Here is a 14,999-nt window from a genome sequence, read left to right on the forward strand (position 1 = left end):
GGTCAAATAACCACAAATGAGCTCAAGGCTAATAACCCGCAGCTTAGCATCTGAGATCTTGTGTAGGCAGCACCTTTGTCAAAATTCTTAAGCCAATTGAGTGAACTTTGTAAAAATACAATAACTACAAAGTTACAGGTTGTTATTTTTCCACTTCTGAATTGTGAGAATTCCAAGATTATTTGGATAGTCCCTGCCTCTGATATTTGGGGAAAGATAGTTGTTCTTTTTTTAAAAAAAAAAAAAAGATATGATTTAGCTTTTATCATCAAATCACCAAGCTTTGTGATAAAGAGGCTCTTCTCTGAGTTCTTTCCACACCAGATTTCCTAGCTCTTGTAGAACTTGGACTTCAATCGTATATGATGGTGGTGGATGCCTTGCAGAATTCATATTCTTTTTAATCAGGTCTCTATTGCCTACAGCTCATCAGTTCTCAGCATATGTATTAAGAGATGTTGAATAACCGTAGGAGACATGCTATAATAGTGGGATTTCAAGGTAGAAGGAGAGAGACTGAGAAAAAAGATTTTATAAAATGTGATTTTGAACAAGTGTAAACGAGATCTTTCCATTTCCAATACTGACTTGCCTATTTTTAAGAGGAAATTTTCCCCTTTTGTAAAGTACACATCCATCCCTTGGAAAAACAAAGACATCCTCTGTTTTTCAAATGCCTCCTTGGCATTGAGAGTATTTAGTGCTACTGTGGTGTAACATACTGTATGTGAACAGTGTCAAAAGAACAAGACACTGTGCTCCTTCTGACTCTACCTGTCATTCTCCAGTGACTTTTATCATAATCTATTGTCACCACTGCTGTCTTTTGCTGTTCCCCGCTCACAACATGCTTATGCCGTTTCTGCCGGGAAGTCCATACCATCTGCAGGGAGAGTGCTCCGAGGGGCTGAACAGTGCGTGTACAGGATGTTTATACATCTGGATGCTGGAAGAGAGCCACCTACAAAGTACAACTGCTAAGAAAACTTGGCAGAACAACACATATTCACTTTTCAGAAATGGTAAAGAGCAGCCATGGCAGTTTTTCTTTGTAATTTTAGAACCAACTCTACATTTATTGGATAGCTTTGGTTTAAACCACATATTAGAAATGAAATCCACTGGGGATAGGAAGTGGAGGATTAAATGCACTCCAATTCCAGCTTCTATTTGTGAGGATAATGTTTTCGTGATGCAGCTTAATGTGCTTTTATAAGAGTGAATGGGATTAAAAGTTAGAGTCTTTTCCCTGTCCTGGAACATAGCATCGTGCAGTAAAAGGGCTCACCAAGGCTGCTGTGTACAGCTGCTGCTCAGGTCCCACCCAAGGCAGGGGAGGGAGGGCCATTTCCATAGATTTCAATGGGATGGCTCCCCCTGGGAATCTGGAAGCCCTGGGCTTCCCCTCCAGAGAGTAATTTTCATGGGTTGACTATTTCAACACAGTATGGCGGTGGCCATTTAGCATGTGTGGTACGAGAAGTGTTCCTGTATGGGACATGACCCTTAGGGTGTTTATCCTTTCTTGAAAATGACCTTCCTGTCTAGGTCACTTGCTTAAACAGAGTCCTTCGGTTTCTACTGGCATTTTTATTATGTTTTCAATGAGGGCAAGCGAATGGGTGGCAACTAGACTCTAGAGATGTTCGTGTATTCATTAAGGGTAGGTATTACTAGATGTCTTACTTGAACATCTTCAAGAAAGAAGGGAAGGGATGCCTTTGATGTGTAGTGTGGAAAGAGTGTAGCTTCAGGGAAATGAAAACATGTCCAAGAATATAGGATGTACAAAGATTTGAATTTCTCATTCCCTCAGAGATTTGGAACACTGAGGAAAGCATGAGACTTTCCTGATCAGAAAAGCCCCAGGGACATTAGATAAGAAGAAGGCACTTAGGTGGGAGGCTGGAGGGCAGAGAGAAAGGGAGAGGTAACAAGATGGGCACAGAGGGGCTTCCCAGTAAACAGGAACATACAATTCCAAAATTTCCCCAACCTGGATGAAGTTCAGTGTTGCCCTCCTACCTCCTCCTCCATCCTCCAGGGTCTCACGATTGGTTATGCTCTCATCCTCGGCTATTTCAGTTTCTCCTTTTTATCTGCTAGTTGCACACAGGATATAAATGTGCTCCGGACTCTTCCATTTGAGCACAATTCCTCCCTCAGCTGCGCAGTCCTCTCTAGGGGCTGCCGGTTAAGCCACGGACAGAACACTTGACCTTTTCTGCCTCCACTTCTACATTTCCATTTATTCTTTAACTTGCTCTTTAAATTTTTATTAAATACGGAGTTAAACTATCAGCCAGCACTAAAAGAAAATGAAAACAGCTGTTCCTGATCTCACCCCTCTTTTCCCTCAGTCTGACTCCCTGGAGAAAATCATTCCTAACCCTTAACTGTTTCTTCTGATATTTGTCTACATATTTCTAAATAATATACTTGTACTCTTTATTTATCAATCATTATTTTTTTCAAAAAAGATTTTATTTGTTTATCTGATAGAGAGAAAGAGAGCACGAAGTGGGGGGAGGGGAGGAGGGAGAGGGAGAAGCAGACTCCCTGCTGAGCAGGGAGCCTGACCCGGGGCTCCATCTGTGGGGCTCAATCCCAGGACCCTGAGATTATGACCTGAGCCGAAGGCAGACGCTTAACACCGAGGTACCCCTTTCCTTTATGTTTTGATGGTTGAGGATGTAGCACTCTCGCATGTCCCCTCTTTCCCTTTTCCCCATCCTCCCAGTATGATTACAACACAAATTTTTTGATAAATCATCAGTCAGCATTTATATGTTTATATATTTATAAGTTTACAGTGTAAATTTAAATGTTCCCTGTTGGGGTGCCTGGCTGGCTCAGTTGGTGGAGCTCACGACTCTTGATCTTGGGGTTGTGGGTTCAAGATCACGTTGTGTGTAGAGATTACTTAAAAATAAAATCTTAAAAAAAATAAAAAAAATATTGTTCCTGCTGAGCCAAATAGTATACCATGTTTGTGTTCCCTTCCTCTTACCCCTTTCACCCTTCAATAGAATAAGTATTTTAATTTTTCATCTGCTTGGTTTTCTATGTATCTATCTTTATTTTTTCCAAATGCTCCAATAGATCTGCCAAACACCTATCAGTAATTTTTCCAAACACTTAAATATGTCAGTTTCTTATTTTTACCTGGAGGCTTTCCTAGTTCAGCTCCTTAGTTTCCTACGTTAGCCCTCTGCTTCCCTACTTAGTCTGGACTGGTCATGCTCTAGGCCAGGTAAGGCTCTTGTCCTATTGTTCTTTTGCCTAAGTTGAATCCTCTGTTTCCTGGATTTCTTCTTCTACTTCTTTTGCTTACACACCTGTCTGTATATCTATCTCTCTTGAAGTACATTTGACCCCTGAATAACATGGGAGTTGATGGTGTTGACCCCCAGTGCAGTGTAAATTTTGACTCCCCCAAAACTTAACTACCAAGAGCCTACAGTTGACTGGAAGGCTTACCAATTGCATACACAGTCAATTAACACATACATCATATGTTACATGTATTATATATTGTATTCTTACAGTAAAGTAGAGACAATAAAATATTAAGAAAATCACAAGGAAGATAAAGCACACTTATAGTATATTTGTATACTACTGTATTTATTGAAAACAATACTGTATTTATTGAATTACTGTATTTATTGTAAACAATCCACATATAAGTGGACCTGCACAGTTCAAACTTATGTTGATCAAGGGTCAACTATATATCTTTTAGGAGTTTCTAAAGAAAAAAATCCTTCAGTAACTTCCTTGGGGTGGGCTACATGTATTCTGGGGATAGATCAAGGGAAGTAAGATGGAGAATCTTACAGTAAAGTGTGCAAACATTTTTATTCCCCTGCACTCAGTCTATGCTGACCATTCATATGCTTGGGTCTAGTAGAACTGCTTAGGTCAGTTTTTTGGTTTTTTGTTTTTCCTGGAAAAATAAACTCTGGGTCTCTGGTAAGGGTGACTAAGACATCTAATCTCTTTTGGTTTTCCTTTGACCTCTCTGACCGCTCCACCTCGGTCTCCCTTGCTGACACCTTATTTTATGCATACAATCTAAGGGTCACTGTTCCCCTCATCTCTGCCAGTTACCTACACTACATGCTCATTTTATGCATTCCCATAGCTTCAATTATCACCCATATGTTGATGGCTACCAATCCTCTATCTCCAAATGCATACCCAACTTTGTACTGTATATCTCCAACTTAACTTGTCTAAAAGCAGTTCTCAACACCTCCTCCAACCCTCATCAAGTCTTCTCCTCCTCTTACTATTCTGCATCTCAGCAAGGGTATCCTGATCTACCCAATCACCCAAGCAAGAAGCCTGGTAGCCATTTTAGGCTTCTCCTCCTCCTTCACCTGTCAAGTCCACTCATCAAGCAAGTCTCATGGTCTAACCCCCTAATGCCTCTATCAGCTAAACCCACATCTCCATTTTCCTTGCTACTGCCTGAGTTGAGGTTTTAATTACTTCTCATCTGGATTACTCCAATATGCCCCCTAATTGGTCTCATAATCTCTAGCCTCAAAACTCTCAGATTCATTCTTCATTTTGTTTTCCAAAGTTCAAATTGATCATATCACTCCTCTATTTGAAAACCCTCCAAAGGTTCCTCATTACCTATAGAACATAGCACCAACTCCTCCATATGGCCCTTGAGGCTCTCTGTGACTGGGCTCTCTCTCTCTCCCTGCTCTATGAGCATCCCTCCCCTTTCCTTTTCCATGCCTGGACTCCTGCCCCCCGGGCAGACCGAATGGCTTGCATACCAGGCCAGGTCACCTTTCCTTGACTTGTTCACTTTGTCCCTTCTCCCTACTTTTCCTTCTGGTGGTTGTGTCCATCTCTGTTCAAAATTTCTTTCAAAAACCTTGTCTCTACTAGAGAGACAAGCCATTATTTCAGAATCTAACCTGGGGTTTAAAGCCTGTCTGTTTCTGTAAAAAACTTGGCACTTACTGTAGAGAAAGAAAACCAGAACTTGAAGGATGGCTGGAGGCTGGAGAAGAAAGAGTTATTCTCACTTCTCGCTTCCTCCCTTTGTCTGCAATGCAAACCTGTGAGAATGATGTGGAGGGTCCTGACAAATCATGCGTGGGAACATGGAAATAAAGAGATGGTAAAATTAGAGGAAATTCACGTATCACCATTCTGGATAGTGTAAGTTACATCTTTCCCTTCCAAGGCACTATAGGCCCATAATGGGTGCAGAACAGCCAGGGATCCTGGACTGAGGAGTTGTCATCTCTGAAGCCATCACATATGTGGAAAACTAAGGGGGACTGAGAGCTTTCTGTGACATACAAACATACTTGAATGAATTATGAATTGCTCTTTCCTCACCCTCTCTAACTCCCCCAGAGGAACATGAAAGACACTTCTGGAGAGAGAAAATTTCAAGTGATTTATCATGCTCTTCAGGTTCATGAAGGACCTTCTAAAATAGGTCAGGGGGCACCTGGGTGGCTCAATCGGTTAAACGTCTGACTCCTGGTTTTGGCTCAAGTCATGATCTCAGGGTCGTCGGATCGAGCCCTGCATCAGGCTCCATGCTCAGTGAGGAGTCTGCTTGAGATTCTCTGTCTCTGCACCTTCCCCCACCCTGCTCACACACTCTCTCTCTCTCTCAAATAAATAAAATCTTTTAAAAAAATAGGTCAGGAGAGGCTCTTGTTTTAAAAAACCAAACACCACCACCAATAAGCAGACTTTAGATTTAGGATAGATATTAAGGTGAACATCCAGAGAAAGTGGATTGCTGAACAATGCCTAGATACCTGAGCTAGAACTGAAAACCAGGAGACCAGAGTAAGGTTGTGTGACCTTTGGCAAATCGCCTTACTTTGACTTATGGTTTAGCATTTAGCTATAACCTTTTATGATTCTGGCATTCCTCCTTATAGTCATAATATGATAGGCTTCACTATTTAGCAAGCAACTTAAAACATTCTACCATAACACTTTTCCTAAGAACTAGTAAATAATTGCTTATCTGGCAAATATAGTTTTGGCCTCTCTACGTGTGCTAATGTTATGTATGTATGATGGTCAGAATTGCAAAATCAAGGGCTGGTAACAGCTGAACCAGACTTCAGAGGTCAAGAAGATAATTATCTCTCTTATTAAAGATGAAAACAAAACCAAGACCAAGAACAAAACAAGAAAACCCCAAGGCTTAGAGATGTCTAACCATCTTACTAATGATGATGCCAGATTTTCTGTACATTACTCATTATTTCATATGATGAAACAACTTCAGGTAAGCAAAGTATATATTCATAGATAGACTAAAATACCCACACTCACTGGGCCAAAATAATACTGCCAAAGGATTTTGAGATATTAAGATATCTACATAGAAACTATATGTGTCAAAGTTATCATAACAGTACTTTGATGAATATTGTTGTCCTTATCTAAAAAGCACAAGGCCCTTCCCAACTTTCACATACAGTGTTATTTTCCACGTGATTTTGTGGCCAGCCATAGGCTGAGATCAACGCTAGGCATTTAGCATCTGTGTCCAAAAGGGTAGAACCTAAGCATTCTTGGCTCAAATAGTTAACTATTTTTCCACTGTTGAGTTCCTATTTATAGTTAATGTTATATGTGGGATGATAATTAGTTCCAATTTGCTTGTATCTGGAAACAGTAAACTATTTGAGAGATAAGGATTAGCTTGCCTAAAAAAGAAGTTAGCAGTCATAACTGATTATTGGTAATTCCTGCAACCTGTAGAGGTAAGGGGATGATTTGGGCTGATGATGGAGTGGGAAATGTTTTGGAAGGAAGCAAATAAACTATTAGAAGGTTGAGAAACCCCAAGAGAGTGTATATCATCTGGTTCAAAAGTTTCCTGAAGCAAATGACAGAACTGATTAGCGGAAGTATTTTTAATTAGCTGAGCTGAATCCAAAAGAGGGAATACAAGTCCAAGTCAACAGAGGAAGTTTATTGGACTTCCTATTTAAAACAGATGTTTTATCAGGACTCTGATTAATTTCTGAATGTGATAATAACGGGACTGAATACCGAAGCAGTTTATTAAAATGAGAACCTTAAAAGTAAACAGTATCTAGGCATTCCTACTTCTTTCTAAAAGGTCTAGGACATTTTTGCAGGTGAATAAATGACTGTGGACAACATATTAAAGCTGGGGTTTAGTAGCTAGTGGAGAGGAAGAACAACACAGCTCTAAGCCTGGGCACTGCCTTTCAGGAAGAGCCCATGGGGAGTAGGGAGGCATGGAACCCAGAAAGCAGGTCATAAGCCAGCCAAACTGATGCAAAATCCAAGAGGAAATGTTTTCTGTATAATTTGGTATGCAGTTTCCTGTGTATGAAATAGCCTTCCTTTGTGGTCGCAAAGTCCTACTATAAGTTGAACTTCTACTCTCTTAGTCTTCAGTGTGTGAGCTTAAAGGCTATCTATTAAAGTGATCTTGTCTCATTTACTAGAATAGATTTTTAAATTCAGAGCTCAAGTGTCCCCTTGCAGAGAGTTTGGCAGAGTATAAGCATATGTATTGCTTGGGAGGAAGGCATTGACTTTCCAGGGAGTACATCTTTCCGACTCCACAGCCAAGGAGCTCTCCTGGGAGGAACCAGACTTGCAATTTGTTGCCATGTTGCCCCACTCTAGCACTTGAGAGTCTCCCCCAAATTTCTCCCCAAATCCCAGCTTGCATATACAACTTTGGATCTCAAGTCATCTGGCTGGCCAGTAGTTTTGGGTTACCACCAAAGGAGGATGAATAGTAAGGTCAGAAGTCAAGTATAATTAGGAATTGATAATATGTTAAATTTCCTTTCTGTGGACCATTTGCTAAGAGCTAGTGTACTAAAAGAATGAATTCATATTATTGTGAAGCATCATTTCACAATAATATCATAATCACAAATAATGTATTAATGTGTTACCCAAAGTTTCTTAAGGAGAAAATATCAAGATAACACTTGAGAGGAACATATAGAGGAAAGTGTAAGTACTTTTGGTAAACTGTTAATGTCAGAAATACATAAAAACCCAATGTCCCCATATGTGTATGCTGATTAAGATTTAGAGGTTTTTCCTTCTTCCAATTAGGAAAAAAGAAATGATGTTCTTAAATGTTTGCACATCAGAGAGCCCTAAATTTAAGTGCTTTGCTATTTTGAGTTTGCTTATAGAGGTGGAAATTAACTATGGCCTTTGGTCTCAACCTGCCTGTTATATACTCTACAAATTATAACATCAGAAAAATGGTAACTGTAAAAAGAGAAAAGTTAATAGAAAATTATACCTGATTTTACTCAGGTTACTGTAGAGGCCCCAAATAACCTATATTTGGGTCTTAATTCTGAGATGAAATGAAGACAGAGTAAGAAATGGAGTAAGAGAGAGAAGCAGACTCCCCACTGAGAAGGGAGCCCGATGCAGGGCTCTATCCCAGGACCCTGGGATCATGACCCGAGCTGAGGGCAGACGCTTAACTGACTGAGCCACCCAGGTGCCCCTGAAATACCCCCTTTTATTATTAAAGTAGAATAAAATAAACTGTTAACATTGTCAAGTATTTTTGAGACAATCTTTTTAATAATGCAATCTGATTAGGGGCACCTGGGTGGCTCAGTCAGTTAAGCATCTGACTTCAGCTCAGGTCATGATCTCAGGGTCCTGGAATCCAGCCCCCAGTTGGGCTCCATGCTTAGCGGGGAGTCTGCTTGTCCCTCTCCCTCCCCCTCTGCCCCTCCCCCAGCTCTTGCTCTCTCTCTCAAATAATAAAATCTTTAAAAACATTTTAAGAAATAATGTAATCTGATTAATAGCATTAATATATATACATATATGTATATATGTATCATGTAATATTACAAGCTTGCTAATTTAAATATAATAATAAAAAAATGAATGGTTCAACGAAGATATTGTTTCTTCTATGTATGGACCCAATTACTGAAAATTCTGAATTCTGAAAATTCTAATTCTGAAAAGTTATTATGATTATGAGGATTGCAACATGTTAAGATTAAGGCAACTCTAGGAATTTAGAGGTTTGCATACTCAAGGTGAGAGAAGTAACACAAAATGTTAGCATTCCAAGGCACTTTAGAGATGATCTCTAATACCCTCATTTTGTGGTAAGGAAACAAATGCATGCCCATTCTGAATTACATCTAGAATAAGAGCAATTCTGGATTTCACTCTTTTTTTTCTTTCCTTTTTTTTTCTTTTTTGAGTAGCCAACACAGGGCTTGAACTCACAACTGAGAGATCAAGAGTCAGACACTTAACTAACTGAGCCACCCAGGCACCCCAGGAATTCACTCTTTTAAATTTAAGTTCTCTATGCTTTCTTAAGGGAGGAAAATGGGGAAGATACTTTAATTCTATTAGGGAGACTTGAGATCTATGCCTTTTGACTCTTCGAAAACTATTACTGAAATTTTAAAAAAGAAAGTGTTGAGTGGGAAGTGGCATTTGAATCTTAGATCCTGATCTTTAAATACATAATATTTTAATTAGTGTTTTTAGTTTTTGCCTGAATATTTTGATATATTTTTAAGTGTTGAAAAAATTTAGAGCTATAACAATTTTTCATTGAGAAAAATGAGTTGATTTTTAAGGGTTTGTAGTATTGCCAAAAATCATATGTATGTCTTAGAGCATTACAAAACCTTCATATTAAGTATATAAAACCTTTATGTATTTCATTTTACTTTGCTTTGCTGTTTTATCCCAAATTCAAATCAAAAGGTCGAGGGAGGGAAGGAATGGAAATATCGCCACCTAGTGGTCAGCATGAAGTGAAGTAAAATTGATAAACCCAAATTAAGAAAACTTTGAGAAAGGACCATCCACAGTACATAATTAGCACAAATCTATAGGTCTATGATGTAATATGCTTTAATTAATGTTTATTTAGATATTAACTACTTAAGTAAAAATAAAATGTAAATATTAATTATTTGAAATTAAAATGAAAATAATAGGTGGAAATTTCCTCATGTTATTGATAAACCCTGACATTAGTTTCTATACTTACAACACTGCCATATATTGTCAGGGAGGTAATACATTTTTCAGGTGAAGAAACCATCTGAAGCTTAGTTATTTCTTTGCTCTGTTCTTTATAATCTCAACAATGACAGGACTCTTTCTCGTTTTGATCACTTATGTAGTTCCATGCCTAGCACAGTGATGGGCTGTAGGAGAGCCTCAATAAGTAGTCCTTGATTGAGAGAATGAAAAAAAATGATACATTTTCATGAAGGCATAAAGGTTAAGGTAAAAATGAAATCAATCAAATACATACAAATATCATACACCCATAACATGGCTGGTACTATCTCAGTATGTATTTTTTTACTTTTATAAGAATGAATTTAGATTTAAAAGCATATGCATAAGGGGCGCCTGGGTGGCTCAGCTGGTTAAGCATCTGCCTTGGGCTCAGGTCATGATCCTAGGGTCCTGGGATTGAGCCCCACCTCAGGCTCCCTGCTCAGCAGGGAACCTGCATCTCCCTATCCCTCTGCCCCTCCATCCTGCTTGTGTTCTCTCTCTCTTGTTCTATCTCAAATAAATAAAATCTTAAAAAAAAGGGCATTCACATAATTTTACAAAAAGAAGCAGTCCAAGATAAATGTGAATCATCTGTGGTTAGTGACTTCTTAAGAACAATGAATATTTCCTTATTAAAACTCAAATCCACGCACATAAAAAAAGAAATTAAAAATATGTGAATATTGCTCAGATTAGAAAGAGTATGACTGGAGTAATAGAGTTACTTCTAGAAAATAGTCTGGTTTCCCAGTATGGGGTTTATTATGTAGTAATTAATGTCCTTGTGTTCAGTTCTTTCCTTGGGTAAAATCCACCTAAAATTATTAGAATATTAAACATTGTATCTAAAAGACTTTAAGAATCTTGGAAATAAAGCACATATGCCAATATAAAGAAATTACCCAAGAATAGTGAAGAACTGCAGGGAAAGCTATTGGGCTCATGTACCTGTTTTTGTTTGTTATGTTGTTTAACATCTACAGTCTTTTAGTGAAATGATGTGGTATTGATCTTCACAGAAACTACTGATTTTTCAGTTTAATTGAAAATGCTGTATCTTTCTTTTCTTTATAGAAAGCATCGTCATTCACCAGTTACGTATGAACTCCAGATGAAATGGTAAACCAAGCACATACTGGGTATGTGTACTTCCTCTGAATCCCTGTTGAATGAGTAGTATTTCTACAGCCCTCCATCATCACTAAGGTCCTCCATGCTACTGATCACTACTGGAAATAATTTTCTACTTCCAGTGATTTTTTTTTTTGAGGATATAATAATGTAAAAGCTGAAAATGGCATTGCTGATAATATGAAAATAGGTAGCAAGAGCAATTCAATCTTTGTGTCAAAATAAATTTCTCTTCCTTTTACAAAGCTTTTAGGTCCATGGGCACATGCTATGTAATTTATTTTTATAATACACTTTATAATGTGATTTTTTTCCTTTTTCCTAGTCTATGGCACATACATCTATAGAGTACACTGTCAGTTCTTCGAAGTATTGGTACCGGTGCATTCAAAACGGGAACCTATCATTATTTTCCTTCATCACTTTTTTATTTCTGAGGGAAAAGAAAGTACAACACTCTGCATATTTCCCGGGGTAAATTCAAGAGATAAAACAGAAGCAGGAGATTCTAGAAGAGGTTTTATTATTGTTTGTACAATGCTGTGATTCTGATCATGGTTCAACAGTAATAAAAAATGTTGATGTAAGAGTTTAATTTTAAATACGTAAAGCCAGTTTTTAAAGTTGCCCTATCTAGTGTTCTGTGCCAAAACCCCTGGATAAATTGAATTTCATATGGAACAAATTAATAAAAGGAGATATGTAAGTTTAACCAGTAAGGGTTATGGGAATAGCTTCGACTGAGAGTTCAATTATATTTCTGTGTGCATTGTTTGCTTATATGTACGGGACTTATAATAAGGACTGTGGTATCAAGATATTTCTCACAATCTGCCCAAATGAAAGCCCCAAAAATAAAAACTGACCTAGGTAATATCTGCATCTTTCAAAAAAAAAATGGTAAGAGAAATCCCATGATAGATAACATTTTTTTTTCTTAATAGACAGGATTTGGATAGATTTTCATAACAGCGTGTAGGTTGCAGAATATATTCTTTAAAGATAAAAGCACAACATGCAATACTCAACTCTCAGCATCAGAGCTGCTGTTGAATTTAGGTTTATATGAAAATGTGCATCTAAAGTCTACCTGAAACCCTAATAACACAGGTTTTTAAAAAGACTTTGCTAATGTGGACATGTTTTCAATAAGGTCTTTAAAAAGATAACTTTAAAGATAAATGAAGAGTTGACGTATCAGTTTCTGAATGCAGAAATCATATATGATGGAACTTTACCAAGATTAAAGAAAATGCTTCTGAGTGTCACACGGATAACTGAAAACCAAGCAAGTAACACTGTTGGCCCATTTCTCCAGCTGACAGTTTGTATTCAGGTTACAAACCCATAGAGGCAAGTCTACATTGAGTCTCTGGAATAGAAAAATTAATTGAATGTCCTCTCCTATGTAACTTTGGAAGGTTTTAAGTTATACTTTGTGGAATTAGCAATCATATTTGGTAGATTATAAATTAACTATATTTTATGGAAAATTAGTTTGATTTTTGTAAGTAAAAGAAATGCTACAGTAGGCTTGTCCTAGCTTGAATGATTGTCAATGTATCACAGATCTTTCAGGGCTTTTGATTAATGATTAAGAAAACTAGAGTGTGTATGTGTGAAAATTTAAAAAATTGTTGCTATGAGTTTTGTTTTCTGAAAATGTTTCTGAACTGTAATGACATTCTCAAGTAGAAAAGGTTTTTATCTTGTATTGTTATCTTTTTTGACACACAGTTAAGTTCCCTGTTTGCCAATGTTTATACTTCTGATGGCAAAATATTCTGATAAATCACAAATTAGCATTTGAAGAAAATAGCTTTTTCTCAACTTGTGGGAATTTTAGTACATGAATAGTGAAAAGGCTAGAGGATAAGACTTTACTTCTTGACTTTAAGATATTACAAGTGATTTATGTCTATTTGGATCTGAAGTTTTTATTTCTCTTGAATTTGTAATGAAATTTGGTACTTGCAATGCAGAGTAAGGATGGTGGTGCTATCTGAGTCACTTAGATGGATGCTGAGCTTTTTTCTGCTCATGCTGGGATTAAGTCCTCTGTTTATTAATTTTACTCATTTGTCACTCAGATTCCATTTGGGTTTAAAGAATAAAAAGTTAATTGTTCTGAAATAAAAGATTAAAAATTAACAGAAAAGTGAAAACACCAAATAGTTATATCCTTACCTAATGAATAAACAAACAAGATCATAAATAGTCCTATCCCAATATCCACATCCGATTGAAAAAACTGCCTCCATGTGCAATCCTGGCACCATCCTAGACTCACATAATTTCTGTATCTTTTATTATAAGTAAATCTCCAATCACCAATATGAAAGGGAATCAGTTTTGAATGGAATAATTATATTTTCTGAAATGATTCCAGTTTAAGGTACAACAGCTGAACTAATCCATTATTTTGCCCCTTTCTTTCTGATAAGAGAGTATTTTTTGAGGTATCTTCTGCAGAATTTTTTCAAGTATTTCATAAAATTTTAAGGCTTGATGAAGATAGTGGATACATTTTCCAGATGTTAGATGCCTAGAATGTTCACAAAATGTGAAGAATTAATTGTCTCTTAGGACAGCCACAAAAAAAAAAAATTCATGATGTAGAATAACTAGCTTAAGCATTAAAAAAGATACCGGCGCTACTGAAATAATTCACAGGTTCTAAAAATCAGTGGCAGAGCAAGAATAAATGTTGGATCACACAATGCAATATGTGTATATCCTTTCTCTTTATGCTGTGGTTGAATTTTCCTGGAAATGAATAAAAAACATAGCAAGAGTTGGGCGTGTTCATGAATTTGATGAGCAATAGTTCTAAAAATAACAAAAATGCAAAATGGGAGTTAAAAACAGCAACGACAACACAAACTGGCACTTGAGGCATATATCCACCTTTGGACTCCAGCGCTATCCCCCTGCTAAAAATACTAATTAGAAGGCAAAGAGGAAAAACAATAAAAGTTATTGTAATAAATTCATAAAAATTGGGAGAGTTTCATGGAACTAACTTTGCTTAGTGAACACTAATATTTTATTGTCTTAAATTTTCAACATTTACTCCATAACTATATGATAACAACTGTGTTTGTTACATAGGGAAAATGCAAAATGCTGTAGATTAGTAAGTTTGAATCGAAATGTTTATTGGTGCCATGATATAATACATTTATTTTTTGGTGTTGTTTTTTCATTTATGTTATTTGGGTAATTTTACCTTAACATTCACAGATTTTGTTATTTTTAATGGTGCAGATTGTATTTATTTAGATTTTGTTTAAAAAACATCAGATGTTAGCTTCTCCAAAATAAGAGGCTTACAGTGTGATAGAGACATTCTTAAAAGTCTTGTAGTTGAATGGATTTTCAAAAGCAAAAGAGTGCATTGAAAAATTTTGGAGTTACATTGTATTTTCACAGCATTCTCAATTTTGTCTCCTTTAAGTTTTATTAAGTACATGAGAAGTTTATTATTTTTCACTACAGCCAAGTGAATTTATGGGTATCTACTTGTCTTTTATATGAATGTAATATCTTGCTTTCAGTTCTTCACAGGTTATTGAAATCATTTAGCCAATTAAGACATTCTCTTTGTGTTATTTCCAAAGTCAACCATGTTTATCAAAATCTCACTATAGAGATTGAGAAAAATAACAATTGTGATATAAAAACATTGTGCAATATTCTTTTTTGAGTTGGAACATAATATTCATAAAATTAAAATCATTTAAAATGAGTATTCAAACTTCACCTTCTTTTTATTTAAAATCATTTGCTCTAAAATA

General features: G+C 36.7%; 1 protein-coding gene across 3 annotated transcripts in view; it reads left to right on the forward strand.

Annotated features, from left to right (window-relative positions):
- Positions 1-14,950, forward strand: part of FILIP1 (filamin A interacting protein 1) — a 274,497-nt gene extending 259,547 nt beyond the window's left edge. For all 3 annotated transcript variants that reach the window (XM_036094072.2, XM_036094073.2, XM_078055077.1), the window contains one exon: positions 11,146-14,950. Coding sequence is in view for 2 of the 3 variants with exons in the window: in XM_036094073.2 (XP_035949966.2) it covers positions 11,146-11,186 (41 nt within the window). In the remaining variant the exon portion in view is untranslated. The remainder of the gene's footprint in view (positions 1-11,145) is intronic.
- The last annotated feature ends 49 nt before the right edge of the window (positions 14,951-14,999 follow it).

Source organism: Halichoerus grypus, chromosome 9 (genome assembly GCF_964656455.1).
Source record: "Halichoerus grypus chromosome 9, mHalGry1.hap1.1, whole genome shotgun sequence".
NCBI lineage: Eukaryota > Metazoa > Chordata > Mammalia > Carnivora > Phocidae > Halichoerus > Halichoerus grypus.